Genomic DNA, 15,873 nt, shown 5'->3' with positions numbered 1-15,873 from the left:
GGCTGCGAGCTTCAAAAAATAGGTCACTGGTAAGATGAATTTCAATTTTTAATATAGGTAGGTAAAGGTACACTAGGATGGATCGTTTATCAATTTTTTTTGAAAATTTGATCGAGCCTAGCGAAAAATCATGACAAGTGATCTCAAAAACACATGCGAAAAACGTCAAATTTCAAGGTCAATTCTTGATCCTCCTCCCCTCTGTGAGAATGCAAAGTTGAAGATATTCAACAAATTATTAAATTTTTTTGGTTCAGGTGATTTGTGTGATGTTTACAATCACCAATAAAATGTAATTTATACCTCAACTTAAGGAGATGGCCAAAAAATTATCTTCAAATAGGTATATTATGTATTTTGAAAATAAGAACAATCATTTTGAGAACTCCTGAACATGACAAAAATTAATTTTGACCTTTTCTGTCGGTTTAAATGCTATGCTCAATTCAATTCGAATATGATCAAAAGGACATTATCTAAAATTTAGGTCTAATAACTTCTCATAATTTACAGACCTGATGAGGAAAAAAGACAGGGTTCATATTTTACAAATCTTGAGAAAAAAGGGCTTCATTTGATACGATTAGAAAAAGAATTAAGAAACCATTAAAATCGATTTTAAACCCACGGATCATAAAAATAACATAGACAAATCTATGAATTGTACACTGAAAACCATCAAATAGGTCTAAAAATATTCCTTTCGAGAAACTTTTTTCTTCATAATAAAACATATTTTCAATTAACAGGAAAACGGTCGAAATTACGTAATATAATTTTCCTCAACAGACGCCTTCGAAAGGAAAAACTTTCAAAAAACGAATAAAATTTAATTCGTAATAAAATTACGTTGATCGTACGGCGACTGACCAATTCATCGATAATTTGTTCGCTTTGAAAATTTATATAAAACAAACGACGAACGATACTGCTACAGCTGCGTCATTAGTGGAACGAAAATTTCAACGAAATACTAATTTCGCAACCTTGAAAATTAAAGTAAAAAAATTTCCTCCAATCGATAACATTTCTAATTTTCTCTCCGTTTTGCCACCATTTTTAACGGATCGATTCAAAATTTAGCCATTCCATTCGTTTAAAACACACCCTTTCTTCACTTTGTATCTCTCTACGCCACGTTCACGTATACAGACACGTTCACCTTTATAAAACGCAACTTTCATTACACAAATTGGAACGAAAAAAAGCCTGGCAAAACCACGCCGTGTCGCGTGAAAATTATACCCAGACATGTCGGAGAATCTCGCTGTGTAAAATCCATCATGTCGTCTGCTTTGAAAAATTTTTCTAATCTTCGATACACACCGTATAGCAGAAAAAAAAAAAAAACAGTCTCGGCAAAGTGATACTTTAAATGAAAAAGTACGCTATTCATATAAATTCGCGAAAGTTTGCAGATTCTCTATTGTTGTCGACTCGAACAGCATCGGCAGCACGAGCGCCAGCGTCTGTAAAGAGAGAAAAAAACCACGCTGCTTCATTTCGAAAGGGTCAATAGCTTAAAAAGCCGTATTCGTGCATCTCCACGTACGTAAAAAATTACGCCACTTTTGCGACTAAAAATCGTCATTTTTTTACTTTTTTTTACCCCCGGTTTCTTAACAACCTATGTATAGACTCGACTATATGTACATTACATACACAAATACACGAACACGAGTGATTTTATACTCGACGATGTCGACTTTCTACTTTCCAATTTTATTAAAAGCGGTCTCCGATAGCCTACTTGAGGGGCTTTTAGGGGGAAAAGCCCACCACACACCGCATATTTAACCTTTTTAAAAAATATACCTACATTATACGTATACGCGAGTGTCGCGTTAAAAATTAGTATAATAAGGTGTTTAAATCATTTTCAAAAGCTGGAATATGAGGCCTCCGCATATTTTGACATTAACGTATACCTCTATTGCATGTTTTTTCCTTCTCTTTCCCTAATACCACTTTTTTCCTAAAGCCAGCATTCGCCATTAGGATTGGGATTTTTATGCATTAAAGGGGTAATAGGAATAATTAGGCTACCCTATATACACAAAATATTTACACATTAAAGAATATAAACTTCACAAATACATACAAGTCGTTATGTGTGTAGGGTTACGTATTTATAAACGACGCGGTATAACTTTTTTTTTTTCGTTAATTCCTAAAAATACTTCTTTTTTTGGTCGCATTGTAAACCACCGCACCGCTCTCGAGGTAATTACCACGTCGAACCTCTACATGGTAATGTTTGTAATATTATAAATTGTAACAGTGACAAGTCCGATACCTATAATCACCACCACTTCTTTTCGTAGAAACATACATATTTATTTTTAATAATATTTATTAAAGCTAATAGTTCGGGTTCTCTGTCCAAATAACAATTAATATAATAGGACTGGATAAGCTTGCACGCTACGCAGATACAAGGGGAGGGGGGATAGCCAATTTACATTCTATTTCCTGCGCTTGTTGTGGTATAGTACAACGTATACAAACGCTCCAACTATATAATTTGCTGATCGGATAACTATAGCGAAAATTTTCGGTTCAAATTTTTTCCCGCTTTCTACCTTTCAAAATCAATACTCGTTGTTGGTAATTTTACGACGCGACGCGAAATTTTTCCTTTTTATTTTCCAACGTTCGAGAAGAAAACCATACAACGAGAAAAAAAATGACACGATGAAACAGCAACCTTGTAAAGTCAACGAGTAGGCTGTGCTAACTATTACATAGAAAGATTATTCATGAGATTTTAATTACCGTCGTAATTCACATTTTAAAAAATTATCCTCCTACATGATGAGGTCAAACTATACACGTACCAAAGTATAGCAATATTATACTTTCTCAAATCATTATACTTATTGTGTCTCCACATGATATATCGAGGCTGAAATGGCATAAACCGTGTGTATAATATAAGGATGAGGATGACTCGAGAATCGAGACCAACACATTGAAAATGGTTCATTTCCCGTTGAAAACTTTTCATAAAAAATTAGATATTCTCAGCTCAATACAAAGAAGAAGTCATAGAATCTCATAAAGTATTTTTTTTAAAGTGGGGGTCTCCTACGATTCAAATTTCTATTTTATGGTATTTGGCTGACCCAATAATAAAAGCTCCGTTCAGAGCTGTAAATGAGGTCTCCGAAATACATTCTTTTAATTGATTTTAAAACATAGAAATAGGAAAAATTGAAAATTCTCGTCTAAAAAAATTAAATGGTGACTTTCTTTTTACCCCAAAATTAAATTTATCAATTTCTTCAACAATTGCAAAAAAAATCAGGGGAATTTTTTTTTCAACGATGTCGACTTTTCAAAATTTTATACACTGCTAGGTTTTTTTTTTTTTTTTTTTTTTTTTTTTGGGTGTTTATAATTACAAGATTATTACACCCGTAAGGGGGGGGGTTAGATTTGGTTTGTGAGGTTGATGTTTTTTATTAGGGAGATGAATTTTTGAATTTCTGAGGGTTCGTCAGGGATAGTAGGTGGGTTTTCTTTTATTTGTAGTGTAAGTCTGTTTTGTTTTAGTTGGGGACAGTTGAAAAGTATGTGTTGGATGGATGTGGGTTCGTTTCTGCAAAATTGGCATGAGGGTTTTGGTTCTTTTTGGTATAAGTGGTTATGAGTAATTTTTGTGTGGCCTATTCTTATTCTAGTAATCAGGATTTCTTCTTTTCTGTTCAGGTGGCCTAGATTTTTCCAGGGGAGGGTAGTTTTCTTATGTTGGAAGAGTTTGTTTGAAGTTTGTTGTGACCAAAAGTTCTGCCAGTTAGTAAATGTGTTGTGAGTGATTAGAGATTTAATGTCATCAGGAGTGAGAGAGGTAAGAGGGGAGGGGGCAGCGGCTGTTTTTGCTAGGTGTTTCATTCCTTTTCAGTTTTTTCGTCAGACGTTCAGACAAAAATTTTGTTGATTGAAATCAAGTCTTACGAAAAAATTTCAAAAAAACAGAATTTATTGTAGAGTATACAAATCTGTTTTTATAACGATTTTTCCCGCCTGAAGAGATCAATTTCGGTGGCATTTTTCCTCGCGATAAATCATAACAGTCACCCAACTGAGTAGGTACATCACCAATTCACCAATTTTAATTTGGATTAAATTCGACAATTTTGAATGGTGCCATTTTGGGGAACCCTTGAACCCTGAATTTATTCAGTATTCCTTTTGATCAAAGTATCTTCAACGTTCCCCTTCACCTTTTGAGCTAAAAATGGCAAATTTTTCAACAGAAATTTCAAACTAAGAACGAAGTAAAATTTCCGGAAGAATGGTCAAAATCCAAGGTATGTTTTTATTCTAAGTCACCCAAGAATGTACCTGTACACTTATACTCTTTGAATACAGGGACAAAAAGAAATACCAGGTTACAAATTCGGAAACTCATCGCACTACGGGGCTTCTCATTTTTCGCTTATAAAGAGTTCTTTTTAATAATCTTTCGTTCTATTTTCTCTCACTTCGTCATCGCGTGGCTTTTTTCTGTTGTGTAGAAGAAAACGCGTTATGCTGGTGTCTTATTACTATTCAGCATCAAATGACTTCTTTTGTGCAAAACTACGTACTAGCGAACTTTTCAAATATGCAGTATTAACCGTTTCCACTCGAAGTAAATTTTTTAAATTTAACGCGTGTATTTAATGGAGGTTTGAGCATCCCCCCCCCATTATTAGCTTCTTTATTGCACGTCCGAATGATTGAACGTCCATATATGGGCAAGCGATTGCGAATTCGAACACTATATCGATCTTAAGATCTAAATTTTTAATGAAACCTATCATAAAAATTGAAGGGGAAAACTTGATTCAAGAATTCTCAATTTTGAAAAGTCTAAATTTTCAAATAATGCTCATTTCTTCGATTTTAATGATGAACAATCATTTATCATAATACAATTACTAATACTATCGGTTAAAGAGATCATAGGACGCCGCCATTTTTATTATTTCAGACAAATATTGTGAAATTTGTAAATTTTAGTTCCGTAAAAAGTGTAACTCATTCTACAATTCGATGCGAAAAATTAAGTTTCTGAAAGGTGGGCTTTTCTGACCAGAGCTCTTCTAATCTGAACCAGGGTGTCTACCGGGTCGTATAAGTCATACAAAAGTCAAACTTTGAGATTTGCAGTCATACAAGACATGAAAAAGTCATATTTTAGGCCAAAAATCACTTGAAAATTTTTTAATTTCAAGCAAAAATTGTGTGTAAATTGATAAAAAACCACTACAAAAAGTGTTCACCCTCGCTCCGCTTGGGCAATATTTTAGGCTACTCGTAATATTTCTGAATTTTGGAAAACTTTTCAAAATTAAAATCACGTTATATTTAATCATTTTTCGTCTATACCTTTACCTACCTTTCAAATTTTTACGCTTTCAAACTTGAAGTATCATGTTGGGAGAGCATTAAAAAATTCAAGGCTTATATCCAAGTTGTTGGAAAACTGGCCATTTTGAAGTTGGAATTTTCAAGACCCCCCTCCCCCCCCGTAAAATTGGATTGCTTCACCACAGTGGCCAAGTTTTATTTGTAATTTCACGTTAAGGTTGAATGTTGATGATCTAAATAAAAAAATTTGTTTTTTATAATAAAAATAATCAAATTTGAATTTTTTTAGCCTGAAAATGTACATATCTTCTTCCGGAATAGTTACGTAAGTATGTAAAAAAAAAGACTTACAAAAAATGCAAAATTGGTCATACAATACAAAAGTTATACTTTTTGCTAAATTCGTTCTGGTATAAACACCCTGCGAACGTTAAAAGGTTGAAATTACTGGAAAACATAATGTCCTGGGGAGAGTTAAGATTTATAAATAGTGCAAACTCAAAATCTAAGAAACGAAGCAGCTAAGACTTCAAAATTACTACCAGACTATTTCAGGGGTCAAAAATACATTGATTGCTTTATCCTTTACCCCCTCAACCACGCCTTTAATCAAATAAATAGAAAAGAAAATTGTCCAAAACGAAGTAAGGGCGAAAATTTAGAAAATTACTCGTATTACACCTATGATTCAAAATATTGGATGGACGAATCCGGCCCCTGAATCCCCACCCTCCCCACAGATCCCTCAAACCCGTCTTTAGAATGTGGAGGAAAAAAAGAAATTGTGATTCTGCAATCGAATACATTACAAAATCATCAAACAAAAATTTCATGTACTAAAATGTATTTTTCAAATTTTGGTGATTTTTTGAAAATCAAATTTTACCAAATTGGCCAAGAAAGCTGGGTGTGTAACTTATTCCCATTCCAGGTGATATTCAAAAATCGTGACTTTTTTTCAGTACCCCCTCCCATTTTTCAACGAAAAAAACTAGGTTTCCAAAAAAGCTCACACTTTTTGGGGCGAGGGGGGTGAGGAGTTTTTAGGTAACTTTAGTAGTTTCCATGTGACATAAAAAAACAATCCTACTCTAAGAACATAGCAAAAAAATTGAGCGATTCCGGGGGTAAACTGCCCTCTTTGCCCCCCCTCGAGGGTCTTGCTCCTCCAGCAATCTACAAATAACAATAATTTCTACAAAATTATAACAGGTATTTCTGAAAATACACATAAATGGCCCGAACGAAGTGACAGCAAAAGCACTCGGAAGCATTTGAAATTTTGAGTTTTTATGGTTAATTTAAAATGCTAATTTGGCATTTGGCAGTAGTTCTACCATTGAGGCATTGGATAATAATACGAGAAGTTTTTTAAATTTAAAGTCTAAACGATTTTTCGCGACTTTCGCGTCCTATTTTCAAAATCGCGACTTTTTCGCGACTTAGTAGACACCCTGTATTCTTAACTCCCTCTTAACTAGCGCATAATTCAATTTTTTTCCAATTCGAAAATTTTTGAAGTATTTTTGTGGATATTTAAAATTCACAATTTAGTGACAATTTTCGTAAAACCAACTTTGAAGCTCTGAAATCTTTTCAAACAAAGTTGGAAAAAAATTAAAAATAACATTTGTTCATTTTCAGACGTACTTACTAAGAACCAGTGCCGGTTTTAAGAGGGGGGGGGGATTTGGGTGATAATCCCCCCTCCCCAAGAGGCCAATTTTTTTGGAAAAAATTTCAAAGCATTTTTGCGCTCTTGTTTCACTGAGATGGATATGTTCATTTTTTTTCATCTTTTTTGAGAAGAAGAAGCCTTTTTTCCTTCTCAAGCCCACATTATAGGTATATTATATTCGTACACGATTTTACTTTGAATAATACTTTACAAGCAAATTTCAGTCACTGAAGTCCCTCCTTTTTAAAAATTAAATAAATAAATGACATATTTATTCAGTGGCGTGGTCAGGGAGTGAAGGAGGCCATTGTCCTCCCTTGCGAACGAAAATTTGAAATATAAAACATGCAAAAGTGAACGTTTTTTTTGTTCGGACTCATTTTTTTAGAAAATGACTCCTAATTTCGATTTTTCATGCCTAAAAATCTGGTTTTGCCTCCTCCTTGAGAAGCTTGATTTTACCCCCCCCCCCCCCAATGAGCCGGCAAAATTGTTTGGTTCTGACTCAATTATACCCATCCAAGGAAAAATCCTGGCACCAGTACTGTAATGTACGTATATATTTCCGCAATTATTTGTTTCGATATTACCTATGCTATTTTTTGAAATTGAAATTCATTCATAGTCTCTTCAATTTGCAAGTTGGGCAAAAAAAAGGTCATAACTATGTGATTTTGTTTGGTTTTCGATGCTCTACCCACTCCCAAGGTCAAAAATTAATTTTGACCGCTAGTTTCGAAGAACACAATTTACCCCTTCGAATTCAAAGATATGCAACACCTTCATACAACACCTTTTTTGTGGCACCAGGTTAATATCCAAATCTAAAGTTTCGCCGACACTCACTGGACAGCGGACACCCTGTATAATCCTTCCAAACGAACGTTATCTAAAAAATCTGTCACGTGCTCGCGTCATTAACTTGCACCGCGCAACGACCGGCGTGTTCAGACCCGCTCCTCCAGTATCCTTAATAATGACCGGGTTTGCCTTAAGGATAGTAGAATGGTTATATTAATTAAAGGTTTTATTCAACATGATGCCTTTTAGCGTACAGAGTTCTCTCTCTCGCGACTTCTCTAGTCTCGTGAACGTAATGAGTGTACATGTACTTCAAGTAAGTAGGTAGGTAATCTAACATGCGGCAGTGTATAGTCTGTGCTGTGCTATATACTGCAGTACCTACGTTAACATATATGTACTCTAGGTTATAGATCTGTCAACTTGAAATGCCTGTACAAACAAAACGAAACAACGAACAATGCACACCATTTATTTAGCCTTAAATAGCCAAGGTTTATTCATCTCTATAGGTACGTATACTATACGCGAATAGTCGCCGAAGAAGTCGAGCCGGCAGTTACCTATACCTATCTATCGGCAGTGTAATGTCGATATATAGATGACCACGTTATCTGCGATACGTATCAATTAGAATGGTAAACAGTACATGAGAATGGATTTGCAGAACAAGATTGAGTGAAAAAAATTCAAGACGATGGTTGGTATTCGCTAGGTACTCACCTTATCGATGTTGAAGTTGTTGATCGGAGCCAAAATATTGGATTTAACGCATTGGTAATTGCGCACGAATTGGGCACATACACCGTGAAGACAAGCGTGACAATCAGACGGACATAGGAAATCGCACATACAACAACAGGTTAACTTGCACGAACAAAGCAACGCGTGAAAGGATACGGTACGAGCGCAATTAAAAGAATGAGCCGGCACACCGGGAACATTAAAACCAAAATTTTCTTCGCTTTCGTTGTTCGCAGCATCCACGTTGTTGTTGTTGTTCTTGTTGATTTTCTTGGCGACGGCCACCACCAAATTATCGTGAAAATCGCAGAATTTCTTCGATAAAGGCGACAACGAAGGCGAGTTGATTCTAACCTGCGGTAACACGCTCGGTTTAACCGAATTCACCGATTCCCGAACAGCGAACATATCGTAATTTAGCGGATTACGCGCGCCAGCCGCCGAAGACACCAAATTCATCGGTCGCAGCTGAGGCTGCGGCTGCTGCTGCTGCGGCGCCGACAGATCATTATTCGAACGATTTAAATGCATATCTACGTTATGATGAACATCACGCCTGGTACGAAAAAATTCAATGGTATTATCGGTAAGACTAGAAGATCTGGGTCTGCTGTTGTTGTTGCGAGCATTCTCCAATATGAAAAATTCTCTGTGAGAATTACGAAATTGAAAATTTTGGAATGCGGTTATCGTCGGTACGACCACCGGCGATATAACAGTAGGCGACGACGATGTCGAAGACGTCATACATGATGATATCGACGCCGACGATTCTTGCTTAGCGGCGGCCAGTCCGTTGGTAGACTCGTGCACCATGTAATTTTCAAAATCTATATTCAATAACGTCGATACCATAACTGGGTGATATAATAATTTGTTGGCGTCTTCTTCTCGGCTGCTGTCGTTCGATGTACGCGTATCGTTATTGGCCGCTGGACGTACTTCTTCCACTTCTTGAACCGCGTTAAGAAGCAAGTATTCCGGTAACGAGTTTCCATTCTGTTTTTCATTATCTTCTTCGGACGATTCTTCGCCCAAATCGTTACACAGCGTGCTTCGATCTTCATCGGTTAGCATTTCGAACAAATGCTCGTGATTTCGTTTTGGTAATTTTTTCCCTTTTCTTCGATATAAACGCGAAATTTGGTAACGTATTACGAACAATATTGAATAATATTTGGTAACCGGTAACCGTGTTGTAGTACACGTTCAACGTGGTAAAAATCGAATATCCAAGCCGGTGGATAAAACATACCGAAAAATATATACAAAACTTACCGACGAAACCAGAAAAAAAAACTAATCGAACCGACAACTACTTATTCATACGTAAAAATACAACTTGGAATTAAAAAAAACACGACGATATCACCGGTAAAAAAAAATACGACAACGGCGAAAATAAAACACAACTTTTACACGAGCGGCCGAACCGCGAACTGCGACAGCGACTAAACAATACGATCAACATTTCAGCGCTGAAGTTCGTAGTTGAACGTGCCGCTCGTGTAGGGAAAAATACAGTGTTGCCACTACACGAGAAAATACTCAAACGTGCGAGAATGCGCACGCAACGTCGTGGTTTTTCTCAACCTCCTGTCTCCGAATTTTTCTTTTCTACGCAATTTTACGTTTCGCTATGAAAAATCTGTCCCATCTCGTGTATTATTTCATGTAGAGAAATTTTTTTCTTCACGTAATTTTTATTATTTAAGGCTGAATATTTTCCACAATGTCAACCGGTGAATGAGAAAAAATAGCGTCGATATTACGATCGCGTGGTTGTAAAACCGTATAGAATAAATTTTTCTTCTATCATTTTCAGCTCTGTTTCGGCATCCATAGGCGGTGTATTGCTGTAAAACTACGTATATAAATTCAAATCTCATCACTGTAATTGTTTATTTTGCCCTCGTGGTGATTTCAACATGTTGAGATGATAGTGAACAGCTTGCCAGTGTTATTCGAGTGTCATTGAGGAGGAATTTTTTGTTTAATCGAGCTTGAAAAAAATTCTACGAGTAACGAGATCGTCTCTACATTTATAAACGTACAACAAGTTGAATTGAAGGCGAACTATTTTCAAACTTTCGCACGAGTTGATAGTTTTGAAATTCAAGCAGAATTTTAAGAAGTCGCAAGAACAATAAATGACCATGTTTAAAATACAATGGTTATTTTGTTGATCACGTCTTCTTTACTTTGAACACTCTAGAACGAGATGTAGGTAATGATACGCATGCTTATTGTTATAAAATTATACATCTCAATTTTCAATTCATTTTTGTCATCTTTTTTTTTTTAATCTTCTAGGTACAGGTTTATCGTAATAAAATGTGATTGTCATTCATTTAAAATAAGGTACAGGTAATAGTATAAGCATTTGGTAGGTATAGCTCGTCTCACGTAATGTAATACATTACATAGCACCAAACATTGTAAAAAAAAACTTGAATTCTTATCGATACTTACATGTTTTTGATAACAAATCGAGCTTCCATAATAATAATACATAAATTTATACCTCACTTGCTTAAATGTACGTCATATGTAAACGAATCAAAACTAATAACCGCAATAAAATCAAGTTCATATCTTCTTATACTTGAATACCATGAAAGAGTAAGTATAAATGTGTAATAAAACGCAAATCATAATACCTAAGTATAAATCTTAAACTCGAACCCTCAGCCATCAGTGAAATGAAATATACGATAAAAATTGTCAGAAAATACACAAGTACCTAGTACTTGGGTACTTTTAGACTTGGCCATATTTCTCGCTTCATCAAATCTCACTGAAAACTTGAATAAGGGTAACTGCAAATTGCAATGAAAATACAAGCATTTTTTAGTATTGTATCAAATCGAGTTGTAAACTATTATGAAAGAATTTCACACCAACTCTATACGTGTGCACTTGTTTTACCACTTCATAAAATACCTACTTCATTAAAGTATTCCCCAATCCGTAAGAAAAAAAATGAATAAAAAAATTCATACAGTAAAAAACACATTAAACCAAAAACGACCAATTTTAATTGTTACGTTCGCAAACTGGTAGACTGAAGTATATTTTTGAATGATTTTTTTTTTTAAAATAAATATTACACCATGAATCATGAATTCTTAATTTTTGGAATTTTCAATGAACTTTGCTCTTTATTCGAATCAAATCAATATATGATTGTTTCTTTCATAAACGCTGTTTAATAATTTTCAAAATAAAAAAGTTCACCAAAATTACAATCGTGACCGTTTATCAACGAATGTTGTCGAAAATAGGTACCTACTTAAGTAATTCCAACGTTTGAAAAATGAAAACTAATCAGAAAAATATTCACCAAGAAATAGATAGGTACCTAATTATATCGTCTCTCGAAAAAATGTTCAGTGGTGATCAGTGTAATGTACTGAAATAATAAATTTAATTTCATGATACATTTGACGTAGTATGCCAATAATTATCTTAATCAGATTTACTCGTATTTTGATAAATTAAATTAAATTTACAAAGAGGTATGTTCAATAATTAAAACGCAATTTTTCGTTCAACAAAAATGGAAGTTCATTTAGGTGCTTGGTTCATAGTACATACAAAGAAAAATTAAGGAATAAGCCAGAATATCCTTACATGTATCAGTCATACATTAGAACGACTTTCCTTAGGGTTTTAATTTTAGTCATAACATTTTAGAAAAAGAATTGAATTGAATATAGGTAGATAAATAATTACTCGTAATAGTAATTACTCGACTATGTAATTAAAAATGTACTACGGAGAAGTAATGAGTGCTCTGGTTCTATTGAAAGGAAACTGAATTCTTTACGTCTCGTTATCTTCAATCGAGCTGAAATTAGTCTCACTGAAATACTGTGTCACCCAAACCTCAAGATTGAGGACATTGTTTTTTTTATTTATTTGAGATTTTTCAGATTGTAAAATTTGCAGTTTGCTGGCTATAATCGATTCGTAATATCGAACTTATGATAGGGTTCAATTTTCAGATATTGAAGTCTATTTCAACACCTTCTGGAGCAATTTAAAATTGCTGGAGAAAAGTCGAAGTTAGCTGGAGGCTCCAAGTAGGTCCGAAAATTATGGCAATCAATTCGGGGAGGTCGACTTTAAGTAGAAGAAGAAGTTTTGAGTAACTTTTTGCCAAAATTGATGATTTTGGATTTTTTTTTTAAATTTGAGATTTTTCAACTCCTGAAAAAATACAGACTCCAGGTCGTCTGGAAAATGGTGGAAATCGATTTGATGGGTCCACTTTAGTGTAAAAACTAATATGTTTCAGATATTCTGAGATCTGCGTAACATGCTTCTCGAGTGAACCAAATTTCAACTAGATCGGAGTTGACTAGTTGTGAAGGTTCTCTTGTAAGTTGTGAGCGGTATAATCGTGGAAATAAGTAGGTGTAAATATAAAAATCTCATGAAAAAAATCAACTTTCACCCTTTTTAAGTTTGAGTTTTAACAGAATAATTTTCGCAAACCAAAAATATGGAAATAGTTTGATAAAGAATTACAAAAATTAGGAATTTGTAAAGGCAACGAATTCTCTTTCTTTTATCTTTGTACGCGAGTAAGAATTAATAAATTTCAGAACTAATTAAAGAAATGAAATCAGGCATTTAAAAAGTTTTTCTTTTTTTTTTCTTTTCACGAAAACGAGAAAGGGTATTATGATGGAATTTTCTAGAGCAAAAGTAAAACAAAAAAAAATCTTTGTAAAAAATTATTTCGTTGAAGAATAAACAAATTCAGCATCTAAATTTTCATTTTTTTTAATACGAAATCGTGCTTTGTTAATTTTTGCCATTGTACGTATTCATCCTTAGAGTAAAAAAAAAAGAAAGAAAAATGTATAAAATTTAAAGGCGAGTTAAAATATTAATTAACTTTTTTTTGCGGAGAAATATTTCATAAATAGGGGTATACCTACCTACAACCAGTAACCATTTTACTTCAAGTATTTCAACTTGAAAGCGTAGTTTTTTCACTCTTTTCACTAACAATGCTAACCTAATTAGTACTACATAATGTTAATGAAATTGCATAATCTTAACAAATAAGGGGCCTTTGCCTTAAATTCGGGCAGATGCAATTTAATTAACATGATATGCTCGTTATCGAGCGAAATTACGCAGTGGTGTACAAAATTGCAACAAATAAGGCTGCAAAATATTATATTATATTAAAAGTGTTGCTAAAGTCTCGATAAAGTTTATAAATTACTTAATTAGTCAGCGAAAGTATTAGGTAAGTACCTTTTTGATAAACTTGCCGTTTTCTAAACTATAGAAACTATACTTATCTATTTATGTACTACTATAGGATAAAATGACAGTAATGTTTATCGAATGCTTGAAAGTTCAAGGTTACTTGGGGAAACTTTGCGTAGGTATGAAGATTTTCGGTAAATATCAAATCATCCCTATCGAAATCTTTTGAGTAATAAAATTTCCGTTTCCATTCGACCTTTCTAACATGATTTGAAAATTTTCACAAAACTAAGAGTAAGTAGCACAAAATATAACCTTAAGTATTAAGGTAATGCATACTATGAAAACAAAAGCTGAATGTATGTTTAAAATAAAAAAATCAGAAAAATTTGAGCACGAAGTATTGTGTATGCATTTTCTAACTATACAAGCCCTCGTAATTTTAATTAAAAATTTTCTAAAAAAAAAGAAGCAAAAAATAGATGATTCGTTCTTTTCATTCTTCGCATAAATAGAGAATAACGAGGTCGTAACTGGCACATTATCTTTTCTAGAATAGGTACTTGGAGTTTCTCCTTCTTGTACTCTCACTCCTGTACTAAAATGTCCTCAATGTGCAGATACAACATACCTACGTACATTTTTACTTTACGAATTGTGCATAAGTCATTTGTTTTCTATTGTTTAAAAAACAGCCAACCGTGATGTTTCTACTCGAGTACGAAAAGAGGGTATTCGTAATCATAAAATTTTATTCGAGTATCATCTAAGAATACTTCAAAAAAAAAAAAAAAAAAAAAAAGAATTTGCCAACGATAAAAACAACGCGACAGGGCAATTGTTGAAAGTAGAACGAAGCTTGTTCTTTTAATTTTCTCGATTATTAATGAGAGAAGCTTTTTGCTTTTTGAAAGTGTGATCGCGTCCGTGTTTTATGTAAATTTGGTTTTAACTCTTTGTGGCGATGAAATTTTGATGTCAGTTTAAATTAAACTTTTTCGTTGGTTTGTGAAGTCACGAAAAGTTGCAGAGGTTAAGCGAGAATTGTTTCGTAGTTTTAAAAAAATAACTTCGGGAGTTTCATTAGGAAAAAAAAGGAACGTTTTCGTTGAAAAACCCCCTACTATTGTGTGACCTTTCTGAAATCCTAAAAGTGAAAGATAAGAAGCACTGAGAGAATATATACGTTTATATCCGAATACGAATCTGAGGCAGGGACGAGAGATACTTTGAGCGAATTATTTAAAAATGGTTACGTCAGCGTCATATCTTTTGCCTTTCAGGTATCTTTATTATTACCAGAGATAAATGTCGGTACCTAGCTACCTACCGAGTACCTATACTACTTCTATATTCGTATTTTGATCGAACATATGCATATGGTACGAGAAACGAGAACGTATTTCGGATTACGATAAGTCAAGAGCTCCAGTAGAATATTCTGCGTATTACTTTGTGAGTAATTACCATGTAAATCTTGAAGCTTCACTTCACTTTAATCCACAATGATTACTTCAAGTTAAAATGTTCTATTTAAAGTTCACGATCCTTATAGTTAATCCAATTATAATGACAAGTTAAATGTTATTGACTGTAAAATTACCCTTATGGTACAAATAGATAGGTACCTTTTGAATTCTGGCGGCTATTCGTATTCCATGTAACATGCAATAATCAAGTTGGACATCTCGCGAAATATGTTACGAAGGGCTGATATGAAAATTAATCCTCTTAGGATAGGTATTCATTTTATTCGCACGGTACCGACGTCGAGATTTTGAAAATTCTTCGTCGTTGTTTTTGAATATTTAACGACAACGAACACGATGGAGAAGTCTTTATCATATTACAACTCCTGTTCCACCTTGAAAATAGGCTCAGAAAATGAAAAAAAGTACATCGACACTTTTCATAATGTTTTAGATTGTTTTCAGAGACAACTGATATTTTACCCATAATCAGAAAACTAAATTTGGAGGGATGAAAGTTGAAATTTTTTTGTTTTATTTTCGTTATAGGTAACAGACCTTTTACGATGATGACCCAACTGCACGCTACGTAAA

At 34.0% G+C, this 15,873-nt stretch overlaps 1 protein-coding gene across 2 annotated transcripts in view; it reads right to left on the bottom strand.

Moving 5' to 3' along the window:
* Pi3K21B (phosphatidylinositol 3-kinase regulatory subunit alpha) overlaps positions 1–10,049 on the bottom strand; it is a 321,424-nt gene extending 311,375 nt beyond the window's left edge. For both annotated transcript variants that reach the window (XM_065358072.1, XM_065358073.1), the window contains exon 1: positions 8,561–10,049. In XM_065358072.1, the coding sequence (XP_065214144.1) occupies positions 8,561–9,658 (1,098 nt within the window). In that variant the 5' untranslated portion in view covers positions 9,659–10,049. The remainder of the gene's footprint in view (positions 1–8,560) is intronic.
* Positions 10,050–15,873: the final 5,824 nt, after the last annotated feature.

This window comes from Planococcus citri, chromosome 3 (genome assembly GCF_950023065.1).
Source record: "Planococcus citri chromosome 3, ihPlaCitr1.1, whole genome shotgun sequence".
Lineage (NCBI taxonomy): Eukaryota > Metazoa > Arthropoda > Insecta > Hemiptera > Pseudococcidae > Planococcus > Planococcus citri.
Note: the sequence above shows the minus strand (reverse complement) of the source record. Positions and strands in the feature narration are given on the sequence as shown.